This window comes from Cyrtonyx montezumae, unplaced genomic scaffold (assembly GCF_038088225.1).
Source record: "Cyrtonyx montezumae isolate F1298 unplaced genomic scaffold, pur_monq_1.0 scaffold_8, whole genome shotgun sequence".
NCBI classification, from domain to species: Eukaryota; Metazoa; Chordata; class Aves; order Galliformes; family Odontophoridae; genus Cyrtonyx; species Cyrtonyx montezumae.
Window position 1 is genome coordinate 6,954,539 of NW_027072089.1, and position 26,574 is coordinate 6,981,112.

Below are 26,574 nucleotides of genomic sequence, written 5' to 3' on the forward strand. Positions count from 1 at the left end.
TCTGTCACTTTGTCTCTGTGAAGAGAATGAAGTATGCTGTTCTCAAGCTGCTGGTTTGGACTGATATACTCAGCAAACTGAAGTAGAGCTTGGTCAAAATGCAGACAATTCGTTGCATCTGCAGAAGGATCTGCTGCACCATTTGTCTCAGCACTCAAGTTCTCTGTGGCTTCAGTGGGTGTTTCTAGTCCATATGCCTACTTAAGATGGGCAGTGTGATACTGTTCCTTTCCTAGGGCAGGATGCAGCAATCTTCTTCCCTACTGTGATGGCTTTGAAACTTTTGTTATTACGTATTCTGCATTGGTGTGGAATTAAAGGCATGTTGTTTTTACTCAGTACATGGTACTACTTGGTTTTTTCAGATCAAAGAAGCTGTTCCTATGGGTACAAGAGTAAAATGGTGCTAACGAGCATCTAATTTAGCTTAGCAGAGATCTTGGAGAGGGAGCCTTCATCTAAACAAAAAGAATATTTAACTCCAAGAGAAGAGAAGGTGTTTGTGTAGATTAGGTTATGCCTCCTTTCACATGTGAAATGAGTGATTGAATGTTACAAGTTCATAGAATATCCCAAGTTGAGGGGGACCCATAAGGACAATTGAGTACAACTCCAGCTGTGCTGATCCTTGCCTTACTTCCTTCAGTATCCTCTGTTCTGAAGCTGCTAAAGCTTTGTTTTGATCTTGCGGCCTTAACATTTCTTTAATCTCATGTTGTACAGGCATGTGTACATAAATAAACCAGGGAGATGTTTTACAAGAGATTCACAACCCTCTTGCAAAGCTCTGTTAAATTATAACCTGAGCCAGCAGATCATTAGTAGTGGTGGAGGGGAGGGACCTTTGTTTGCTCCTGTATTTAATGTTTGATGCAAGCTGAAAACAAATATTTCTTCATTTTCACAGATACCAGCTACTGACCATGTCAACAGAGTTCCAGGATGCTCACCTTGCAGAGGTGAAACCTCTGGTGGAGAAGGAGGAGGTAATTATCTTAAACATTTTTATAAGCTTTTGTGTCTTCTTTCAGGGTTCCTGTTGCATCTGCGCATGTTTTCTTAGTTCTAACAAGCTGTGTGGAAAAAAAAAGATGAGAAACTGGATTTGTAGTTTTTTTATTATTATTTTTTTTATTAATGAGGCAAAATTGACTTTTAATTATTGCTCTGGTTTTGTGTTTCTTTAATGCTGATCTACTGTGGACTTTTTTTTTTTTTGCCTGAGTAGTTACAGTTCTGGGTTTATTTTGAACAGTTCCAATTGGACAAATTCAAGTACATCCACCTATACCTGTGGACTTCTTAGTGCAGAGGTTCAAACGTTCTATCCTCTGCTTTTCATTGAGGACCAGATATGCAGAGTGAGCCTTTGCGTTACCCTTGGTAGCTCTGGGTCTGAAGGTATGACTGTCCCATTGTGTCTGCTCAGATTGCCCTGAGCCATGAATTGTTCTAGTCACCATTAGCAGTTCTGCAGCCTCTGGGACTGCAGCATAGAATCATCTTCAGTCTTCTATTTGCTTAACTATGCTGTGTTCCTTTGCATATATTTTTCATGTGTTTTTCTCTAAATCTCTTCTCACAGCATCTAGGGACAGTGGCTGTCTGACCCTCTTTGATAGTGCTCATACCCTGTGCATGTTTATTATAAATGCTTCACTGGAATATTCAAACAAACCTCTCCGCTTTATTTCTTGAATCAAGGCTAAGATGTTTCTTTCTTTTTTCCCCGATTATCGTAATTCTTGACAATGATGTGTATAAATGTGGTGACATTTTCTTCTAGTTTTCTACACCGAGATTCCTCATGTCTTTATGTGCTCCTTTCATTTTTTATTCCCTACCTCTTTTTGGATAAACACTTCAGGAAATTATTTCCACTTACGAATGTAATGAAATGTCTAGAGAAACTTTAAACACAGTTCCTGTGCCAAGGACATTATGTGAAAGCAAAGCTTTCAGGAACTGAGATCCCTTTCAAATGCCAATGTTGTTCAGTAGCAGCAAAATGAAGCAGAAGTTCTCTGGTTACTGAGATGTTTTTGCTTCAGAGTTCAGAAATGTCTTACATTGAAGAACTTCCTGGGTTTCTGCAGCATGTAGATAAAAATTTGCTATCTTGACAAGTAATCTTATATGCTTTTATTCACAGTTGCCTGAATTTCTGTCTATGTAGGGAAAATAGCAGAGTTAATCTGGTTTTATCACCTGTTTGGCCATCATAGATGCAAGAAGTTTTTTATAGTATGTAGAGGAAGTGGAAAAAACAATTGCCCCAGTGGATATTCATCACATGCTAAGGCTAATGATGGAAATTGGTGTTGAGTGGGTGATGCTCTCTTATGTCTCATCTTGGCTTACTATGACTAGGCTCCTTTCTATAGCTGAATCTTCATTCTCGAGTGGTGATGGAGCCCTATTTCATATACTGCTATATCTATGTACACCTTCAATCTATAGACCGCTTGGAAATACAAGTGTTTGAAATTAGCTATGTTTAAAAGATCATGAGTCCAACAGCACAGACTAAAAAGATTGTCTTACAGTTAAAAATGTAGTCTGTAAAGAGTGAACTTTAAATCTTGGGTTCATCGCTGCCGAATTACCTAAAAATCACAGTTTTAGGGTTACAGCCTAACTGTGGTTTGGACTGCAATGCTTAGAAGTCCATCCCCTAGACAGTATTACCCAATTTTATATAACCCAGTATTATCCTTCATTTACATGAGATTTTAGGACTGCATGATCTCCTTGTTAGACTCCTAAACCTTGCTTTTTATCTCTGTACTTCTCTCTCAAGCTTTAACATTCCTGTCACATGCAGAGTAACAAGTGCCAGCTTGACTGCCCTTCCTACTATGTGCATCCCCCTCAATGTTACTATCTTCCAAGTTTTCTAATAGCTAGCAGCATCTTGAAAATATTTTTTCCTTTAATGTTACAGAGTTGAGGAGGATGTCACCTTATTCTCTTTCTGATGTTAATACAGGGGACTCAGAGGAGCTTATTCATAATAGCAATAGCCAAACATAGGAGTGGACATTTTGACATTCAGCTATATTCCATAAATGAAGGGAATGAGAAGGAACTTTCCACTGGAGGGCCAGTGGGTTAGAACATGCATCTCAGTGCATATGGAAGTGCAGAATTTTTAACTGCAAAAATTACCTGAGTTAATATCCTATAATCTCTTCACAGGCTATCACTCGTCTCCTTCCAGACTTCGATGTTCAGGTCAGTGCAGCTATTCTTCTGTTGTTTTCTTTTTATTTCTCTTTTCTTTAGTGAAAGATAACAAATTGAGAAAACAGAGAAATGGGATCAGAAATGAGTGACTGCTCATAAAAAATGCTGTAGGTGTGAGAAGGGGCCTGAGTGGGGCTCTTACACTATTTTGTGAAGTGGACTGCAGGAGGTCTTTTCAAACTAAAGCTGGGAAAAATTCACCCAAAAGAGTGAGTTGCTAGCAACTCTGTTCTTGCTAAAAAGAAAGATTCTTCAGCCGCAGTAGTAAAAGCACTCCTCCCACATGAACACACAGTTTCCCCAATTAATTTCCTTTCATTAGTGGTGTGTGTGCATTTCCTCAGAGGAAATGTCCCTCTCAGTGTATCCCATTAGGCCATTAAAAGTTTCCAAAATATTTGTGAGGACAGGGGAGTAGGGGAAGTCAGTGAGCAATTGATTTTTGCCTGTACCAAGACTGATAGTAGTTTCCATATATTTATTTACACTCTGCACACAAGTGTGCGTGAGGTACCCTGTCAAATCTACTGGCATCCTTCTGTTTTTCCGATGTGTTGTGTTTTTGAGAGGTTACTTTATAATTCGTTCCTTGTCTTTTCAATAATTTTATCTCCATGTGGCTCTTGATGGCTCTTAAGCAACGACTAAGGAGATTACTGCTGGAGTCAAGTTGGGATGGGCTGGGAGAGAGAACAGTGAGTGTTCACCTCCCTCAGCAAAAAGAGTGAGCAGTGTGTTCCCATCACTGATGACAAGGAGTATGACTTGGGGACTGAGGCTTGCCAGATATCTTGTTTTTATGAAGGGTGTTTAATGAGAGAGATAGATCATGTGGAATAAGGGCAACTGTTGAGTTTTTTAGTCTCTCGTATGTGCAAGTGAGGTTCTTGAAAAATAACCCCATTGAACGCTGCAGCATCTTGCACTTCATATCACTTCTTTATATTTTATTAAGTGCTTTGCAAATGGGTTAAAAATCCAGCAGAAACACTGCTGTCAATTCCCTGGAAACCAAGGGAGACAGTTATTAGAAACACCTCACTCTCTTTCAGCAGCTCTTAATTTTTTTAGCAAAATGTAGTTCATACTAGTCCCACATCTTCCCCTTCATCCTTTTTAATGTCAAAATCCACTGCCTGAAGTCTTGATAGATATAAGTTAAACTTGTCATCATCAGACTTTCTGCAGGCCTGAGCACAGCATAGGAGAAACTTGTTGTTTGAGCTCAGATTGACCACTTGCTCTAAATAAATGTGAATCCCAGATTAAGTCTGTGAACAGGAATACTGCACCATTTTGATTAAAAATCAAGAAGTGACCTATATTTCATTTCTATTCTTGGAACAAATTTACTTGGCTTGTAAATAGTGTGTATATATAGGTTTTTAACTTGCAAGATCAAATTCTCTAAGCCATTTTGTTGTTTTTTTTCCCAATGTTTTGGATTAACTGTCACTAATCCAGACCAGTGGTTCTTGTCATTTAGTCCTGCTCTGCCATCCTTTTTTTTTTTTTAATGATGTTCCTTTCTTAGACTTTAATCTTTGATTGTTCTAGTTCAAGGGGAAAAATGTGGGAAAACAACCTCAATCCTTAATTTTAAGATCTGCTGCTGGGAAGGAGGCTTTGCTTTGACACATAAACCACAAGAACCCTACCTATGCATCTTCAAGTTCCTTCCTGGTTGATCTATGAAGTAAGATACTTTGAAGCAGTTTTGAGAACCTTGATGACTTGGTTCATTCAAGAGGTTCATGAGTGGTTCAGGGTCTCTCAAGGCTGACAACAAAGCGCACATGTGCCCTTAGTGAGTGACCTATCCCATGAGCTGTGTTAGAGAGAAGGAGGCAACTGGCTGGAAAAGGCTCCCAGGACTCAGCAGGACACTCCTTTAGCATCCATGTAACTGTATAGAGATTCAATTGTTCTCTATATCACTGTTCTTTTGCAGACAAGTTATGCATTGTTCAGTTAATAACTTTATTTCTGTCATAAGTGAAAAGTAGTTTGGCTGTCCGTTACATGTATTTGTTCCAAGAAGAAATTTCATCTAGCTACTCAGATTTGGAAAGAATCATGCTCCGACTTCACATGCTATTTCTGACAAACTTGAGTTAAACGTGCTTTCCATTTTTGAAGTGACCTGCTGTATAGCAGAATATCATCATCCAAATTGCAAGATGTGTGTGGTTATTCTCTGGAGAAAAGCCCTAATGGAGTTGGACTTGATCCTTATGGGTTCCTTCCAACTCAGAATATCTGATGATTCAGTGATTCTGTGAGTTACTGGGAGTTGCCCAAGACTAGAGTTGAATGGAAGAACTGACAACTCTGGGCTCCCATCACTCCATACCATCTATATGTCTCCCTGTGGTGCATACCTGAAAGTGTAAGTGAAGTTATGCCTCCCAAGAAAGTGACTGATCCTTGCCAAACCTGTTCAAACACAGTTCAAGATAAGCTGGTGCAGGGCAGCATGCCCTGTGCTGCTTTATGTTGGCTGACTGCCCAATATGCTTTTATTGTATTTGCAGTTGAATGTATTGGCCTGTTCTTTTACCTGTTAATACTGGAGTCTGGGGAGAACTGTCTCCCTGCTTCTGTATACGTTCCTGTGGCTCTGTGTTTCAGAAGTGAGCAGTCTGTTGGAACACTGCCTTTTCAATAATGAAGCAAAACTTTCTGATCTGTGCAGCAGCTGTAGGTGGCAGAGATGAGCTTGTCCTGTAAAATTCAGGGTGCATGACATGAAAATTCATCAGCATGCAAGAGCCATTTCTGCTTTACCCTTTTTTCCTGCCTGGGGAGAAGGAATGAACTACTGTGCAGTGGGAAACAAATGAGCATCATGATGCAATGGAGCTCTGTTTCCCATTGGCTGTGGTTTTGGGGCCTCTGCAGTTCTTTAGATGTGGGTTTCCTTTTAGGTCTCTGAAAGAAAGTGGGGGAAACAGCTGAGTTTTGTGCTTTTGCAAAGCATTGTCACCCAGTGCAGTCTTGACTAGGAAAAACCCCTGGGAGGGATTATCACAATCATCAGCTTCAAACCAAAGCTTTTGTTACTTGTTTAACAGGTACATCCAGAAACAAGCTGAAAAATGATGCAAATTCCTCCTTAGCAGACTCACTTGTTTTAAATCTAAAAGTCCATGATACTTTGTGAGCACTGAGCTCAGAAACTGAATGGGGAACTGTAGAACTGCTAGTTCCCAATTTCAAGTCCCAACAAAAAGAAAACAAAAATAAAGAAGGAAAAGCAAAAGGAAAAAAGTGCCATTGGGTTTTTAGAGTAACAAAGGATGAATTGAAATAATTATTTCGGGGTGGAAGAAAATAAGAGAAAAATAACTGAAGTAGGGTAAGGAGGATTTGAAACATAACATTGTAATACCATATTAAAAGCTCAAATGTTTTTTATCTGCAACATATGAAGGAAAAAAGTAAAATAGCATAAGCAGGTATTAGTATATTCAATTTCATAAGTAATATGTACTTAATACACAACATCTCAGAGCAATTTTTTAAAGAGGTCTGAAGTGTTCCCCTCAGTTCTGAGGTAAGATAAGGGAGATGTATTTAATGAGTATGATATAATATAAATTAAATAAAAGAATGAGACAGTAATTGGAATTAAATATTTCTGAAAGCTTTGGAATAATCTCAGTAGAAGACAATATTTTACTTAAAATACAAAATGTATTGTTTTTAGCAAAATGGGCAACGTATCTGTGGTTTTCCTTTTTAGATAGCAAAGATGGTTTGGTTGCACATTCAGGAAAAAAAATAAAACAACTTGTTCATAAACGTGTTCCTCAGTCTATGTCTTTATCAGCCAGGATAGAGAGAGGAAGGAGTAAAGGAACTCTCCTGTGTGGCTGTGTTGCCTCCCTCTTCTAGATGCATAACAGAATGTCAAAAAAAAAAAAGTCAATTTGACCCAAAGTAAGTGAAAATCTGCTGTAGAAGATAACAATTCCCTTCAAACCCAGATAGTCTTTCTTAAATTGCAAGTATTGTCGGTATTTTTGTGTGTATTTGAGAGCACTAAAGAAAGACTGCACCTCTGTTAAAGTGATATGTGAACAGATGGCGTGCTTGTCTTTATCCTTCTATCGGATTAGTGTACCTTGGATGTTTTCTAAGATAGTGTTTTAATACAAATCAGTTGGTGAAGAGCCTCTTACTACAATGTTGACGTTGATTGGGGTGTGCTGCCATCTGTTTTCAGTGCTCTGCTTTTTGAAAACATCCATGCCGACATCACGTAGACAAATCTCTTGATCTTTAATAGGATCAGTAGGGCTGCAGAGTTGTTGGCTTGACATCACTAAGAAACAGGTTTGAATTGTTTTTTTAGGAGAAAATTTGGGATATTTTTCGTTAGGAATTAACAGTAATGGAAAACTGTGTAACACTATTACTATTGCATCACACGAGCCTTATTGTGAAGGTAATGAGGAATTAAACTAATAGTTAGACTGGTGGTGTCTTATGCCAGTAATTAGATGTGTGGTCTCCCATCATCTCTGAACTATTTTTAGTTGATACTGAGTTTGAACTAGACTCAGGTTTCTATTTCAGAAGAATTAGCAGTGGAGGTCAGTGGGGTGGGCAGGTTCAAGTGTCTGGCTTTGTCACGAACAGATTTCTGACCTGCACGAAGGATGAAGAACCTAAGTCTTGAAAGGTGGTCTCTCCTAAGAAATTGTTCTGGGCTGAATATACCTACAATACTCTACTTTTGCCAAAAATGAAACTTAACTTTCAAGTGAATTACGTTGGAACATTGTAGACTATGTGTTGCTTATGCACTTTGGAAAAAACAAGATTTTTAACACTTAAAGTCAGACTTTGTGTATTGCTGCGCAGAATCATTCTAGTTTGTGTGAAGCTTTTAATTTATTTTTGTTATTTCTTCATGGAAACTTTACTCTTATAGTTAAGAACTTTCTTCTGATTTAGTGTAGATTTGGGGTGATTTGGCATTTGAGATAACAAAACCTCAAATTAATCTGTATTTATCAAAGCCTAATTGAAACATCACCAGGAAATACTGATCACTAGTTCCCAGGTTAGAAAGTTGGCAATTTGTACATCATATGACAGAGTTCATCTTTGATGCCTGAGCTCTGCAGAATAAGGACTTCTGGTCAAACCTGATTCAAATCCTATTTAAGAATGACGTCCTCCTGAGTTAGTCTGTTCTGGGTTTTCCAGCTGGGCACTGTGGGTGTCATAAGCTTATGCAGATAGCAGCCTCTCCATATAACGCAGTTTCCTACTTTGGGAAAGTAGGAACCAGCTCCCATCCTCTCTTTGCTTGGTGGATTTATCACCCTGTTTTGCCTAAAGATGGTACTGGATGTGGAAGACACAGCTTATCTGCTAAATAATGCAGTGAGTATGCAGAGGAATTAATCTCTAAGGAGGCAGAAAAGTTGAACATTGGTGTCTCAGTGTACTGTAGTTAAGACAGCAGGGATACTCTCCTGGTGTTTGGGGGCAGGGGGGTTCTTGATTTGTTGGTGTGATCATTGCTTAAAGCTGCTGTAAATTGCAAGGAAAATAGGTGAAATGTAGAATGGCGCTGCTTAACATCCTTATGTGCAACAAAACACATAGTATATTTCTCATATAGAATTCCTGAGCCGTAATTTAGACTGAATTAATTAGTGAGATCACAGAAGCTTCTGGATTTTGCTTTGAAAAGGTTTATTCGGGATCTGTATGCTCCTAATTTCTACAGCATAATTTATAGTAGGTTTAATTTAATTTAACTTGGATTTTGCCTCTGGGCATTTCTGTAAAGAGCAAATCAATCCAGGCAGGAGCAGTAAGTAGTACTGAATGATATGGATGTCTGTGTCCTATGCAGAAAACGTTCTTATGAAATGTTAAGACTGGTCACTAACTGTGTGGCACTTTGATTCCATGAGTGTAACTGTAAATAGAAAATAACTGTTGTTCTGTGATTCACCTTGTGTTGTCAGGCTAACAAACTGTTTATGTTTATGTCAAGTGCAAGTGTGAAAGAAATAAAAACTGTTCCATACATTGAGTATGTTGGTATAAACCAAGATGCATTTAACCAACATGGACGTCTGCAAATAAGATGGTAATGAAGGGGTCTCTAATTTGATTATAAAGGTGCTTTAAACTCATTTAAATAGTACAAAATCCAGTTATGATAGATAATAGCAATGGGCTGTTTAAGGTTGTTTCTGTGATAATCACCACAACATTGTTTTAGCCATATTATTCTGTTTCAGACTTCATTCAGTTGAGTTTGTGCTTAGATTTAAGTAATAGCAAGCCATAAAGCTAACACATCTAGCTGTCATACTTACTGCAGAAGGCTGCTATAATCACAAGACCCTGCAGTATGGTAAGTTTTTATGGTGAATACAAGCTATTTAATAGAGTGCTATTAAGGGGAATATTAATTATTTCCTCAGTTATAATCATTTTCCTAGAAAACAGAAGTATTTTGGAAACTGCTGCCACCACTGCAAGTGCTGCTGGCCATGCTTGTGAGCCATTGCAATTTTAGGCATTTTTGCACTAAACTACATTGGGTTTTTTCAATTTTTTTCATCTTTATTTCCCACACTTTTTTAGTTTCCCTACCTCTTTTTTTTATATAGTTTTTCCCCTTTGTTTAGTTTTGCCCTCTTTTTTACTCTTCTAAAGCTTTTCCTGAACGCCAACTGTGATGTCATCAAAAACCATTTCCTCAGCATCTAGTTAGAGCTAGCAACTTGAGTACTTCTGTCATTGTGAACTGCAGTCGTTGACAGCTGTGTGTAAAATAATAGCTAAGAACCTGCACCATGGAGAGGTATGAAACACGTTGGCAAGGGAAACGCAGAGGTCCTAGGGCCAGAGGGGCTGTGGACAGCCCTGAGATAGGTCATAGTCATGGATACCAACACTAGAGTCTGCTGTGGTAGGTGTTAAGCAGTGCCCTTCTACAACCTGACAGTTTCCTCTTGCTATGCATCAGGAGCAAGATGTGGAGACCATGCATGGTATGGTCCATGTCACCATGTGCGGGACGCCCAGAGGGAACAGACCTGCTATCCTCACGTACCATGACATCGGGCTGAATCGTAAGTAGGCTTTTTATTTTATTGCACAGCCATGGCCTGGTTAGGTTAACACTATAGCTGTAGCCAAAGGTGTGGGAACTGTGATAGTTAGGAAACATTTCCCAGGTCCTTGCTCACTTGTGTCTATACGTCCTCCTACAATGTACCAGCCTTTGTGTACAAGCCCAATTCTTCACTTAAGGCAAGTTTGATTCTTACATTTATACCCTTTAAAATAAAATAATTGGAATATTTCACTTAAATGGGCAGAAGGGTCTCACAGTAGCTTGTAATGACTGTGTATAAATGCTGTAGAGGAAGGCTGAGGCTGTGTTGAAAGCAGGATTGACAAGAACACTGCTGTTGGTTTGGCTTGTACATTCCTGTCTGAAACCAGTCTTACACTTCCGTAAGTTAGTATGAATGACATGTCAGATCAGAAAGATGAAATGAAAGCTGGCATTGTATCCTTAGCCAATATTAAACTTGACTGAGAAGTGCTTTCTGTCCTATCTGTCACATTCAAAAATTTAATGACCTAGACGTCCAGGTCTGTTTGCTCTTTTCACTAGTACTGTTTCACACCATTCACTGTTTGTTAGAGAGCTATCAGTTTTAAAATTAAAAACAGCTGCTAATCTTTAATATCTGGCTTTTGGGGGAGAGGCAGTAGTGATATTACTCAAAAGAAAAAAATCTCATTTTGCCTGTTTTTAGTGGCACTGCCTTATTTTATTTTGTGTTGTCAGTGGATCAAGGCAGAGCTTCATCTGGGTCTCATCTTTGAATGCTTTTCTCTCTAGAGATAATAAGAAATTGTCTTTATGGTGAATAAACTTTCCTTTTAAAAGAGACAAGAGAAAGCTTGATCCCTATCTTGCATATTTTCTTAAAGCTGGACTCTAGCTGAGAATATTCTGTATTCTCTAGCAATTTTGTTTGCATGTTGTGCACTAAGAAACCCATACAAATGTTGTTTCATTTTCTGTACATCTCAGAGGTGGTGCTACAAAATTCCTGCTTTCCCCTCCAAGAGGAGAATATGCTAACCTTCTCCTCACACTAATATTTGTTAAACATCAGAAATCAGATAATCCCAGAGCTGGGGTCCTGCAGCATTCAGTATTCCAAAAGGACACTTTTGTCTCGAATTGCCTGCTGTGAGAGACACAAATGTAATGTTTATCTTGTAATACTTGGGCAGAAACACAAGTCACGATCTCAGAGCTGGATACTTTTTTCTCCATCTGTTTTGACATAATAAAAAGAAATAAAAATAAAAAAAAGACTGGACAAATAAATGGATAATTTTACCTAAGCCAAAACTCAATATGAATATTCTTAATTACACTTTACAACTATTTTACATAAAGAGCATCTTGATTTTGTTGTACCAATATTTCTGGAAAGTATAAAATAATGTGGATAAATGTTAGCTGGCATTGAGGAGAGAGCTTTTCATTTTTTTTTTTTTTTGCTCCAGGGAATTTATACAAATTCGCACAGGTTGCTTTGTAGCAGGGCTTTCCTGTTCTTCCTTAGAAATAAAGGATTGTCATTTCTTCCAAGCTGTAGCATAGCTGAGCTGATTGAAGGAACTCTTCATTAACCTTCAGTCCTGGTTTCAGCAGAGGTAACATTAATGAAACAAATGATTTTATTATAGATGCAGATTTACTAACGAACAAACTTATTTAATTTCAGGAAAATTATTTCATGTTTTTGTTTCATTTTCAAGATAAAACTTGCTTCAATCCTCTCTTCAACTTCGAGGATATGCAGGAAATCACCCAGCACTTTGCAGTCTGCCATGTGGATGCACCTGGTCAGCAGGATGGAGCACCATCTTTCCAAGCTGGGTGAGTAATGAGGGAAACAGCCCCTGCTTTCAGAGTTATCTTTTGTCAGTGGATGGAAAAAGAGTCTTGATCGGCAATTCAATTGAAAAGCAATCGCAGAAGGAGAAGTAGTTTTCTTCTGAATGCTGACAGTTTCTGTTTAAGTTTCCAGAGCTCTGTTGAGTTTTGCCAGTTCACAGTAAACTTGGAGGCTGTAATTTTGTGTTTTACTGCCAATAACCACACTGCTCATAAAGCAGTTCCTTGACAGATGTTTACATTTGCCAGTTTAAGTATTGGTCTACCTTGTTTCGTAATGACATCCTCCATGCAGGTAGAAAACAAAGTTGTTACTATAAACAACATAGCCATTCACCACTGTATCATATCTTCCCTAAGTCTACAGCTTTTAGGAAATGTCTGCATGGTAGTTGTTGATAAATAGATATAGTAAGCTTCCTGGAAATTTCAAGTAGCTGTACAGTAACAATGTGATGTAACCCTTGGGATATCATAAATTACTGCATACTCTTGGCCGTGTAACATACACAATGTTGTAACTCCAGGAAACTTGTGAGTTTTGAGAGCTGTCTTTGCCAAAATGTTTGTCCCATTTAGTGAAATGAGATGGGTTTGCCTGAAGATTCCCCTAGGACAGGAGTCAGCTTAGTTGAGGAAGAGAGTAGCCAACACTATGAGGTGGGAGACGAGTCAAGAGATGGTTGTTCTCTAAGAATTGGGTATTAAGGAGCCTGTACATACCTTACTGCGTGAGCCATACCTTCTTAAATTTTAAGCTGGTCTGGCTGAGGAGGTCATCATGGGCCATGTTCCTCAGTGTTAAATGCAATGGCCCAGTTGTCTACTCAAGCAGGTGACATAGCTATTTTGGTTGCTCCAGTTTGTGTTTCTTTGAATCAAAAGCTTTTAAGTGTCTTAAGCTTCGTGTCCTAAACAGGCATTAACACTTGTGAGTTGTCAGCTGCACACTCTTCATCGTCTCTGCTAGTAAAGACCACTGCTTAACATCATGATGGCAACACAAGAAGCTGTACTATGCTTCCCAGCTACCTTGGGTAGACTTCTTTCCATGTGCTGCTCAGTAGAGATTTTGTTACAAATTTCCTCAAAAATTCCTTCAGAATTTTATTGCCACTTTGGCAGAAGAAGAGAAACATTAATATAGAGCTGTTTCTATCAAACTTCTTCAGCAGCTTCATAGCCTTTCCTTTGGCTACAATTTCTCCTTCAGTATTAATATAAATTTTTCTTCATTTTATTGCTGTAGAAATGTGCATCCTTGAAAACGTGCATGTAAATATTTGCCAAAGATCTAGATCACACTGCAGTAGTCTGATTCTGAGACAAAGGTGAACCTTTTTGTGGTGAACAAGAAGTACATATGTGGTGACTGTGGTTGGAAACTCACCTCTAAAGTTCAGATATTTTATAGGTTTTAAGTGTTGACTTGTTTTTTTTGGAAGAGATTTGCTGTGGTCTGTTTTGCTTTCAGCTGGAGCAGACAACTTTAATTCTGTAACTCACAAAGTATCCTATTGAGTATGCTCATACTCCTGTGAAATCACTTAATTGTACTTGCTCCTGATTTAAATTCACTGCATGCTGCACATGACCTGGAAATGGACGCATTTGTTATTTAATCTGCAGTGACCACTTTAAATACAGCAGTCTACTTTACTAAATGTGGCATAGTAACTCATAGACATTTATTTGTTATAGGTACATATATCCTTCCATGGATCAGCTAGCTGAAATGCTTCCTGGAATCCTGAAACAGTTTGGGTGAGTTCAGGATTCTTGACTTATTTTCCTCATTTATTGTCTCTGTATGCCACAGTGAAAGAGCAGGGAAGATTGGGAATTCACCTGTGCTACCTCAGAGCTTCACACAGGCTACCTGACATATTCCTAGAGCTACATTTGTGGTTGGTTTTTTTTTGTTGTTGTTTTTTTTAACTCCTCCATTGGCTGCCTTTTGACTTTGACTCTAAAAGAGCTTATTTGGCCTTATTTTTGGAAAGTTTGTTTATTTTTAAACAGGAAGCAATTTTGAATGAAATCACATGTGCCTAATTAAGGGTCTCCTCCAGTTTTTTCTGTCTGTAGCCCTGACAGGACATAGGCAATCTGTTCTTCTCACTGAAGCAACCCACGTTTTCCTGTGTGGTTAGCAGAAAAAAAAATGTAGCTCCATCTGAAGACACATAGTGTTTTGTTGCTGTGGCTTGAGCACATTCTGGGGTCACTCTGGTCTCATTAAGCCTCTCCTGCAAGTGCAGATCCAGATTGCTGATGCTGAGGAACTTGGCAGTGTTCATATAATCATGGAGTGTCTTGGACTGGAGAGCTGGATCATCTAATTCCAGCCCCCCTGTTCCTCTGTGGCATACCTGCAGCAAGCTTAGGTGTGTGCATTCCTTCAAAGCTTAGTTTTAACTGAGGCTATGCATAATGCCTTCCCTGCTGCCAAACTAGGAATCCTGGTATGCAATGGATCATAGACTCGTTTGAGTCGGAGAGAACTCTTAAAGGTCATCTAGCCCTACTTTCCTGCAATGAACAGGGACATCTACAGCTAAATGAAGTTAGAATCTGCAGATGTTCTCAGACTAGGGAGAGTAAATCTGGCATTCAGGGTTAGGTAGCCTTGGAGGACAGACAAGTTGGGCTGCTGATGGAGCCTCAGCACCCCACTGTAGACATTGCTCAGCATACAAACCAGAGGTTAAAATACTTTGACTATTATACTTCTCTGATATCACTACCTTCCTAAAACAAACGTATGTTTTTAAACCTTTTTTGAAACCAAAGCGCAGTATTGGCCATTTAATAAAAGAAAATAAATAAGTAAATAAAGCAACAACATGCAACAACATCAATACCTTGAAAACCAATTAAACTGGAGTTGATTCACAAAAGCTTGATTTAATATTGTAATGAGAATTAAATCTTTCTCCTGGTATTGCATAACCTGTTTTTCTGACAGGTTCTGTCTGGTCTCCCTTCCATGTATTTTCTAAGACCTTGAAGGGGATGCTTTAGAACCAATCTGAGCAAATGCAAATATTTGATTTGTCTCTGCCCTGCTTAGTTCTGAAGTTTAATCTCACCCACTCCAGCAACTGGATAGCAGGAGAGTTTTCCCTGCCAGCTCCCTGATAGAGAGGACTCAGCGTCACAGTTTGATAGCTGAGGGCAGGGGAGACTGAGGTGGGGTTGTTGTGTTTTGACTGCAGACCACAGGACTCTATCTTAGAAGTTTTTCTGGCAGAGGAGCCATTTCCTTCCAGAATCAGAACAATGCTGTTGTTGATCCATGTATTTACTTAAGGATAAGTGAGGATTGCTGCTGGGCCGCAGTGCATGAGCACCAGAGTCTGCAAATCTCAAACCACCTAGCTGCTGTACCCAGCTCTGGTGGCATTGCTGAGGGTTGGTGATTTGCTCAAGGTATGATCTGCCCTTTCACTGGCATGTGCAAGAAGAATAACTGAATCATTAAGATTAGAAAAGACAACAAAGATCATCTAGTCCAAACATCAACCCATCCCCACCATACCCACTAACCCGTGTCCCTCAGTGCCACATCTTCTCTACCTGCTGCATCTACTATCCACCCCTTCCCTGGGCAGCCTGTTCCAATGACTGACCACTCCTGAGAAGAATTTTTTCCTAATATCCAACGTGACAGGGAGTCTGCTGATGGGTTTTTGTTTATTTTCGGTGCTCTCTTACTGATTTGTCTCCTCCATCATATGGCACACAACTGCTGTGCAGGCTGAAGAGCATTATTGGAATGGGAACTGGAGCTGGTGCCTACGTCCTGACCAGATTTGCTGTAAGTTTTGTGGAGCTTTCTTAAAGACTTGAGTCCATTTTCCTCGATGTGTTGCTGCCTCCTCAGGGTGTGCAGAGAATTCCTGCTCTGTCATGTGCATTTAAGCAAGCAGCCAGGCTTTTAAGTGGAATACCACAGTCTGCGGGATAGCTCATCCAAAAGACCTAGATTTTCCATTCTAAAGCCTGAGCTCTACCCAGTTAATTTGCAGAAGGTTTTTTTAATGGGAGTTCTCTATTTAAACTGAGGGTGGGGAAGATGTTAAATCTTAATGTTCTCCAGCTGCTCAGTTGAATTGCTTTAATGATTTTTTTTTTCCATACATATGCTTGTTTTATGCAAGATAAAACTAGACCTACTGCCTTCCTCCCCAGGAGATAATTCGCTAATTTAAATTTTATGCTGACTGTCAGCCTGCAAAGGACACATGATGAATCTTAATTCGAGCCTTTTCTTTTACAGTTAAACCACCCAGACATGGTGGAGGGATTAGTTCTCATTAATGTTAACCCTTGTGCTGAAGGTTGGATGGACTGGGCAGCAACAAAGGTAAACATTCTTAAGTTAGACAAATAAATCATACTGTGAGGAGTTGGGCAAGGTTGTGTGTCAAAGTAGGGCTGCAAAGACAAAATATCTTAGGCAAATTTATTTATTTTTATTTATTTTTTCATTTACAAATATACCTCCTGTAGGGCTAGTGATAAAAATAAGTACTTCTAGGAAGCTGAAATCCACGGTATAATGGAATTGCTGGGTACAGACAATTCTTGAGAGCTGGTAATGGCTGAAGAAAAACTATTTTAACCTGGAGATGGAATAGGTTTGGGAACAACTTTCTTCCAATTAAACTTCAAGCTTAGTGTTGTTATTTTTTTTTCTGTGTCTTCGTTTACAAGCACAGTCCAAAATACTAATTGGAGAGCATAAAAAATGTTCAAAACAGCATATTACTATGTCTAGCTGAGTCTGGGATACTAAAAAGACTCAAAAAAGAGCATTAGGTACAGGAACACTGGACGGATTGTCCATACAATCAGATTTCTAAACTTGATAACTTGAACTTGATAACAAACAAAGAAGCCCCTGTAAACTTCATTCTTTTGTAGCTATAAGATTACAACATGGGAAAAACGTGGTGGGGGCTGGTTTTGAGTAGCTTCAAGGAGCCAATAGAGAAATAGATATAAATGTTATATTATTCATCACTCAGTTTTAACTTAGCAAAACAGTTTTCAGAGGAGACTGAAAAGGTGGACACTTCATATCATTTAGGGTCATGTTTTAATGAATGACAGTTACTATGAACGCACAAAAATTAAAAGCTTTATCTTTTAAGCACACATACAGTCAACCTACTTTAAGTGTCTCAGGAGACATAAAATGCCATAATAAGTGGGGGTGTAGCATTCTTTTAGTTCTGGGTTACTTATTTTTTATAAAATACTGTTTAGCATATCAGTTTATTTTGGCAAGTGTGATTGATCTGGATGTGTATTTACTAACTCGTCTACAATGAGATGTACCAGTTGACCCATTTTGGTTATCTCATCCAATACCTCTCCATAATTAAATTCTTTCACATCTGTGTCTCTGCTGTCCACCTCTCCTAGGGGCTGTCAAACTTAAGTGTGCAGCAGTTCCCCTGTATCCTTCTGTCTTTCCAGATTAAGACCATGTACTCTGGGACGTGACCTCTATGGTCTACAGGTACCAGATCTGAAGTATTGTTGTTGTGATTTGTTAGGGATGATATTGGACAGGGAGGTTAAATTGCACACATCCAGCTGATTTTCAGAGAGTGATTCCATATTTACTTATGACACTAGTAATGTGTTCCCTGTGTATCTGCATTAGTAAAGGCATCCTATGAGAACAACTCAAACATAATCAATGCTTAATGATGATATAGTAGGAATGGAGGGGAAAAAACATCAGTTCAGGATATTATACATAAGTATATATAAGTATACATAAGTATAATATCCTGGACTGATGTTTTTTCCCCTCCATTCCTACTATATCATCATTTTATAAGCAGCAGCAGAGAAATATCCATTCTTCTACTTAAGGGTAATTAAACACTTTCAAAAGATTGTTTTAATATCAGATACTTAGATAATCTTGCTGTTCAGATTTCAGGTTGGACAAATGCTTTACCAGACTTGGTCATTTCACATCTTTTTGGAAAGGTATGCACGTTTAAAGCATTATTCTGGTGTATTCAGTCAACTGTGTTTACCTCCTGGAGCTGAGAAGGGATAACCTTTGGCTTAAATAGCGATGTTTACAATGAAACCTGTGGGATAGGATTAATAATAGTGTTCCCAGCACTTTGAAGTGTGGATACTGCAGTGAGGCTTGCTAAGCACCAAGCAACCAAGTACAGTGCTGTCGTAGCAACTCCAGAAGGTGTAGCTACCAGTTTGGCTAGCTGATATTTAAGCACGAGTAAAGCACTAGTATGATTTTATATAGTGATATACTCAACTCTGGGAAAACTGGTTACCAGTACAAATGGTGCCCTTCAGTGCAAGCCTACTCTAAAATTGAAAAACATGGAACTACAGTCAGATGTTAATGCCGGGTGATAACACTGAGTGCTGAAAGTTGTTCCTGCCCTAAGAGTGCACACCTGTTGTGTAGATATGAGCCTGATACATGACTGCTGTGCCATGTCATCAGATCCTCTCAGAAAACAGCCCCTGTTCTGAACAATTCTGTTTCCACTGTAGGAAGAGATTCACAGCAACCATGACCTGATCCATACTTACCGTCAGCATATTATTAATGATATGAATCAAACCAACCTTCATCTCTTTGTCAACTCTTACAACAGGTAAATACATTTACCTGATTTCTAACTGGAAACTGTTTTAAGAGATTTTCCAGCTCTTTTTTAGCCAGTGTTACTTGTGTGGTGGAGTTACTTGTTTTCCCCCATTGTGAAATTCTACTTGACAAGCACCCTTAGGAATCTCAGGTGGTCTGCTTATGGGAGAAGGTCCTTTTGCATTTATGGGGAGAAAGATGGTATATATGAACACTGATACTTCAGTATGAAAGTGGTTCATCATCAGTTATGGAGCTTTCTACATATATCAGATTAACATATGTGAGTGCCTGTGCTTTCTGTAAACTAGAATTTGGAAGTACCTGTTGAATTTCAGTGTGTCATCTTCATTTCTTTTTAGTCGTCGAGACCTTGAGATTGAGCGCCCTGTTCCTGGATTAAATGTTGTCACCCTTCAGTAAGTATTTTATTGCCAGTCAGTTCACTTGTATGTGGTTTGGGCCAAGAGATGGAACCTGTGGGTACATTGCATGGGCATCACAGGGCTGTAGCTGAGTTGCTACAGTGTCCTGTAGCTTCATCTGGGAGCTGAATTGTTGCTTAAGTCAGGAACATTCAGTAGGGGGAGACTTCCCATTTTCAAACTTCACAGCCAGATTAATTGAAGTGCATAGACAAGTAGTGCCTGCCATGTACTGTGTACTGCAAAGTTGAGCTTACAGACTAGGTGCTAACAAAGTAGATGCACGTAGCCTCAAAATCTGTGCTAGTTAAAGGGAACTATGGCTCTGGATGCACTTTAGCCATGTCTGCCCAACTGAAGAAACATAATCAAAACCAATTAGAACCACGAAGACATTCAGGAAGGTGGAGCAGGTGTGAGGATGGTTATTTACCAGATTTTCTGCTGATAGATTTTTCACTTATGCTGCTTTATGTAAATGAAAAAGTTGTTGAGTCCTCTACTCATGTTTAAACACAGGAAACGATGGCTCATCTGCCCAAGTGGTTGGAATTGGCTGACAGTCCAAAAATTAGAGCTGGGGGAGTAGTGGGGAGAGGGATGAGATTTTGAGGCTGATGCTCACATTCAAATCCTTACTAAACAACCACAAAAAAAAAAGGATTAAGAGTGATGGGAAGGGCTGATTGCAATGAGGTGAGAAAAAAGACAGGATCTCTGCCAAGGTATCAGAGCATGTCCGTGTATCTGGACTTCTAATGTGTGGGTAACTGAGCACTGGCACTGGATGCCCAGAGAGTCTGTGGGGTCTCTTCATTGGAGATCTCCAAAAGCCTCCTGGATGTGGTCCTGGGCCCCCTGCTCTGTGTGTCCCTGCTTCATCAGGGTTAGGCCAGATGGACTCAGAGGTCCCTGCCAACCTCAGCCATTCTGTGAGTCTGTAATATGGGGGATTTTATGTGTATCAGGGACGCACAACTCATAATTTTCACACGCCTGTCTCATCTTCTCCAGGACACAAAATGAAGCTGCATCGCAAAAATAATACAGCTTTTGTGTGCTTCCTTGCAGGTGCCCTGTGCTCCTGGTGGTTGGTGACAGCTCCCCAGCAGTGGATGCCGTGGTGTGTATATCAAGCCCTCATCACCACTGTGTTGCTAGGCAGGTGACCCGAGATGCTGAGCGAGCCCGGCAGAGCTCCCAGCAGCACAGCAATCTTGCCAGCCATCAAGTCAGCCCAAAAGGCTGTCCTCTTTTAGACTGCGGGAGAGATGCCATTATTCCTGTCTGTTTGTGCCCTCTGTCATTATTTAATAGCTACTGCATTAAGAACAATTGCCACAGCAGTTCCAGTGAACCGCAAATATTTTCCTTTAGAGAGGGATCTGCTGCTGGTATTTTAACTTGTTCTGTGGCACTGGAGTCCTGCCCTGGGTCACTATGGAAGTGAAGAGCTTCTTTTTGGCTATTATTACTTGCCCCAGATGACTGGGTGACTTCAAGTGTTGTGCCCTAACAGGCATGCCCAGCGTGCTGGCTGGTGGCCATGTGGCTGCTCACCACTTGGGACGCTACCAGATGACCCCAGATTACAAGATAAACAACCCTTGTTGCCACTAGAGTACCAGACCCATGAAAAAAATCCACAAGCCCTAGCTAATGGATTTGTTTATGCATGGCAAAGGATAGTTATAACTGACACTTGCTCAGCCATGTGCAAAAAGACATACGTATAGATAGTGTCTTTATGCAGAAGCCTAACGAACCCAAGTTAGTCTGTATTAAGCCAGAAACCAATGTTTTCAGCAAGCAGTTCCTAATTTGTGTCTTGTCTACAATGCCTTATTCTGCTCTTCTTTCACATAGGTTGAATGCAATTCAAAACTGGATCCGACAAGAACAACGCTTCTGAAGGTAATAGCAAGAGCTGTTTGTTTTAAAATTGATATTCCCCATATTTAAATCAAATGGATTAATTGAAAAAGCAGAACCAGACCTCTGTGATGCCGTAGAGGTAACACAGTGAGATTTCAGTTCAGATGTGGAAGGGGTAGTGCCTTCAGGATAAGAAAAGGGAGGCTATGAGAAATATGTGGACAGACAGTTCAACAGGATCTGTTGTGATAGGGGAAATGTCTCAAACTAAAATGCAAGATTTATACTGGACATATGGAAATATTTTTTTTACAATATGTGTGGTGAAGTACTGCAACAAGCTGCTCAGAGAGGTGGTGGATTCCCTGTCTTGAGAGACGCTCAAGGTCAGTTTGGATGAGGCTTTGTATTTACCAAAAAATTGGTAAAGAGGGCTGACAAAACTGCAAAGAATTGTGCAGTCTTTGGCTGATACTTGGCATTCATAGTATGGATGCAATCTCTAGCTCATTAATGATGGCATAAACTACAATGAGTATAATAACATGCAAACAATGATGCAAGCTTGGTCATGCTTCCAGTGGGAAATTCTCATGTATCTCTCTTTAGTAAACTGTCCAGAGGGAATAATAGTAGGCAATTGTTTTTAAAATTATTTTTCCTTCTAATGTTGGTGAGTTCCAATGCTGACCTACCACATGGCCACAGCAAATTTATCCTAAGGAAATATCTGACAATACCTCAGACAGTTGTCAGTGGCCAGCCTTTCCCCATCCAAGGGTACAGCGAATAGAACCTGCTGCAGGCCTGTTTTGCTGCTAACTAATCCTAGATAGGATTTGGGGTTTCCTGTAATTCACAGCTCAACTGTTTTCAGCTTGTGGTGTTCCTTGGAACAGGACTGTTTTTGTTGGGATGACTTGGAGGGGTGGAGTGGCAGGAAAAATGAAGTGCTCCAAAAATATTGCGTGCACTCAAGATAGCTTTCTAATTTGGCTTTCTCTGCTTCCCTTGGCAAGTCGGGCTGATGCTTGCCACCCACAATCTCAGCAAAGTGTTTTTACCTCACCTTTGAGATTTAGGCATTTGTTTTCTCTCCTGTCAGTAAGGTCAGTACTGCACCACATTACTATAATTCAGAACTGGAGCTGTAGCCAGGACTCAGAGGCTAGTTTCTAAGAAACTGATCATGTCCTATCAAAAGCATTTATTTGTAGCTCTAGCCGATGCTTTGCCTGAAGGTCAAATCATTTCAGAGTTTTTCTGGGGTACAGTCATACCTTTCATGAATGCTCATCGACTTGCTTTAGTGCACTCATCTGCATGTGTGTTACTCATACAACAAAAGGAAATGTTTTCCTGCCAGATAGCTAAAAAGGTCGCTTCAGTATATCCTGAGCACAAATTAGTTCCTCTGGCAATACTCTAACTGTTCTCATCCTTATTTCAGATGGCTGATTGTGGTGGGCTCCCCCAAGTTTCCCAGGTATGATTTGGCTGACGGAAATCCTTCTAATCCTGTTCTGAAGTGTCTCAGGCTGCAATAAATGGGTGGCTTCCTCCAGGGTACATGTTGTTCCCAAATTTCAGCCAAAAGGGTGGTTATGATTTCTTGAATAATTAAGTCAATCGGCCATCTCAGCTTTTTTCTTTAAAGACCGACGAAGCTCAGAATTAAGATTAGAAGGGAGTATTGTTTCCACTAATTAAGTTTTAACCAAGGAAAGGTTTGAGGTGGGAATGAAAAGATATTATTTTATGCCTATCTACTAAGATCACATAGATTAAGGCTTGTGCACTAGCATTTTCAATTTGGACTATTTTAGTACAGATCAGGAAAGTGGGAGGCAGGGAATAACAATGCTGTGTTCTCATGTGCGTTGGCCTGACTTGACTAAGGACGAACTGGAGTTTCTGAAATATGCTTAGGTATAAATCTGGGGGCTGATAGTAAAACCAGGCCAGGAAAGTTTTAAATTTACCTATGCTCTAGTTTTTATTTCACTAAAAATGCTGACCTCTAAGTCAGATTCAGTCTGTGCGTTGCCCCTCTGTGATAGATTTCATTCCTTGATTCAGATAAAATTATGCCAAAAATATTAGCAGTATTTGTAAACTCAGTAACTGAGGCAGAGTCTGATTTGACTGATTTATTACCAGCAGAGAAAAATACTGAGATCCTCACTGCAAGAACATCAGTTGTGCTTGCATATTCCCACTTAGATTTTACCCTGTAAATGTAACTATTGGCTCTGACTGCTTGGATTTGTTTTCTGCTGATGAGGACTCAGTATGAAATGCCTCATATGTGGCCAGTTGTTTTACTTTCATTCATCTGCCTAAATATCTGCACTACTGAAGTTTGGACTGGGCTTAGACCACTTAAAGTCACTTCTCCAAAAATTCCCATTCTGAAATGCTTGTGTCCTTTTGTTAACGGAGTGGGGGAGAGAAGCAGGTGAGGGATAGCAATAGTGGAGATTCCTCATGTAAATGAAAAATTCAGGGAAATTCAGAAAATATTAAAATATACCTATTAACACCAAACATCTACTATACAGTAATATAACTAAATTGCTGATTGCTGTGTACAATATGTTTCTTTTACAGCCTGCAAAGCTTGCAGAAGCTTTCAAATACTTTGTTCAGGGAATGGGATACAGTAAGTATTGGTATTATGGAAGGGCTCCTGTGGCTACTGGATTTGTTGGGAGTCTCAGCATTCAGAGAGCCTTTTGATCCCTGATATGAGGTCTTTTCCCTGTTGGACACGGTTTTATAAGAGGAAAAAAAGACTACCAATGGTGTCTGGGAGAGGGGTTTTGAGTCCGAATCATATTTCTAGATAGAAAGCTTTGTAGGATAGATTCCTATTGCAAAATAACTCTCCAAAATAAAGCTTAAGCTCTTTTGCCCTTCCTTTACTTATCTGAGTAATTGTATGCAATTCCCAGCCATCTCATGTAATCTACATTTTCTAATTATTATTTAAACTATTCTGTAAGTTCTTTAATGACCAGTAGGTTGAGGAAAGGATGCTTCAGAGAGAGGGTGTGTAAAGGTATTCTTAAACAAAACTGCCTCATTCCAAAAAGTGCAGTAGGTAGTGCTTCATAAAGCTGCAAAATATCTCTGAGGCTTATTGTCAGGTATGAGCCTGAAATGTGGATCCCAGCACAGGTTTACTGGTGATCTACTGTACCAACTACAGGGGATGCATTTGGTCTCTTGCTTGCATCTTCCGTTTTGATCTCCAAGCTTTGAAAGTTAAGATGGCGTAGTGGTGACTCCATTCACGTTAAGTAGCAGTCCTTTCATTGCCAAACTTGCACTCCCCAGCAACCCCGACTGCCTCTACAAGGATTAGGAACTTAGGATTTTATACATGATGAAAACAGTGCTTCTACCTCTATGTGTGAAGCTACCGTGCATAGTATATTCAGGAAGTTAGAGCTGGAAGTAAGGCAAGGCCTTTCTTCCAAGCCTACAGAGCAAGGCATTAATGAAAGTCTGGTAGACAGTTGGACTAGATGATCTTAGTGATCTTTTCTAACCTTAATAATTCTGTGGTTCTTTCAGTGCCCTCTGCTAGCATGACCAGGCTGATGAGGTCCCGCACTGCTTCTGGCTCCAGCGTAACTTCCTTGGAAGGCACGAGGAGCCGGTCCCACACCGGGGAAGGCACGAGGAGCCGGTCCCACACCGGGGAGGGAACTCGGAGCCGGTCCCACACTGGGGAGGGTTCCAGGAACCGCTCCCACACAGACACACGCATTGAGCTGACGCCGAATTCAGCAAGCAGTGCTGAACAATCAGGCCCCAAGTCCATGGAAGTGTCCTGCTAAGCGTATGTGGGAGGTTTAAACTGGTCACAGTTTGACAAAAATAAAGGATGCCCCTTGTGTATCACAAAAACATAACTGGTATTAATCTCAAGCTATTCTGTAGGATGAGCTCTGTTCTCCAGGGTCTGACGGGGACCAAAGAAAAGAAGCATCTCATTTGCTCTATCATTACTCTTGTAACTCAGACAGTTGCTGCTATTGTGCCCTCCTTCAGTGGATGCCAAATTCTAAAGGAAACTTGCCAAAAGCCAATATGGTGTAAACACTTCAGAGTCAAACCAGATTTGCTTAATATCCTTCTTTAAAATCGATTACTTGCCCCTTTATCTCTAATTCTCTTGAAGTAAACTGGCACAATTTGAGATGAGCTTCAAAGAAGGGGAGAAAATCACTATTATGGATGGCTTGTTTAAAAAAAAAAAGAAAACAAATGTGTTATGGCCTCATGTTGAAGCTGGAGTTGAATGCATTGTATATAGCTTGACTTCAAATGATAGAGAAGTTAATGTATCGTGCATTTATAGGCCTTCTAATTCATTAGTTCTCCTACATATAATAATATACTACTAAAATAGAAAAATTTAATGTGACTTTAAGATGAACTAAATCTTTAAGCTTTTTTTTATTTCACTTTTTTGAGATCTAGTTCCAGTCTTCCTTTCTTTCCCCCTTCCTAGACCCTAAAATCTGCTTAGCAAAGTGGGGACAGGATAAATTTTATAAGCAAGGAAGCATCTCCTCTTCGGGATCTTGGGCCAAGGGGTTTAAAATGCTGCAAAAGTTGGTGTAGTCTAAGCAAGTAGGGTAGCTGTACATGCCAGGAAAGCAGAAGCAGCTTGATTTTTACTTCAGACAGCTTCCTATCTCTGCAGCTCAAGTTTTTGTCTCCAGCACAATTGTAAGACATTCAGAATTCTGTCAGCACAGCCAGATCCAGCTGTTCTTTGTCAGGAAAGATGAATAAGTGTGGAATGGCATGTAATTAAATACTGTACATTCAACTGTGACTAATTACTAGATTTGAAACTGAGATCCCACTGGTGCTGGGAAGCGTATATGAGAAAGTGATGGAGCAACGGTGCTGTAACTGCAAAATATAGTGTTTAATGACTGTGTAAATGTAATGATCTGCTGGTTCTGCATCTTTAAGTAGCTGCCTGATACCTTGGGTTACTTCTTTTGATGCTGGTAGTTTGACATCTTTCTGGCAGTCAGATCTTCACAGTTGGATGTCCTTACATGTGTCCTTCAATGTGTTTTGGGATGCGACTTCCTGAGTCTCAGTGCATACCTGCTGCATTGCAGCCCTTGCATAAACAAGAAAACTCAAAGACCAAGCAGATAAATAGCAGATGTTAATACTTTTGGATTGCTTGTTCAGAAGAATGCCACCTACATTACTTTATATTGACTAACTCAGCTCTCATGTAGAATATCCATAATAGTTTGTGGGAAGAACAGACAATTTCAAGAAAGAATAAAGCTATTGTGTAAAGTCTATCAAGAAAAGTTTCTTAATGAAGTATTTGTATTTATTTCAAAACAAATAAATTTGTAACTTTGCAA

At 39.7% G+C, this 26,574-nt stretch overlaps 1 protein-coding gene across 1 annotated transcript; it reads left to right on the plus strand.

Annotated features, from left to right (window-relative positions):
- Positions 1-874: 874 nt before the first annotated feature.
- NDRG1 (N-myc downstream regulated 1) lies at positions 875-26,574 on the plus strand. Its single transcript, XM_065752566.1, has 15 exons — positions 875-986; positions 3,199-3,234; positions 10,250-10,355; positions 12,073-12,193; positions 13,913-13,975; positions 15,971-16,031; positions 16,494-16,580; positions 18,167-18,223; positions 18,767-18,870; positions 19,226-19,282; positions 20,360-20,411; positions 21,155-21,202; positions 22,614-22,649; positions 23,774-23,825; positions 24,743-26,574. The coding sequence occupies exons 1-15, from the start codon at positions 924-926 to the stop codon at positions 25,006-25,008; spliced, it is 1,209 nt and encodes a 402-aa protein (XP_065608638.1). The 5' UTR covers positions 875-923; the 3' UTR covers positions 25,009-26,574.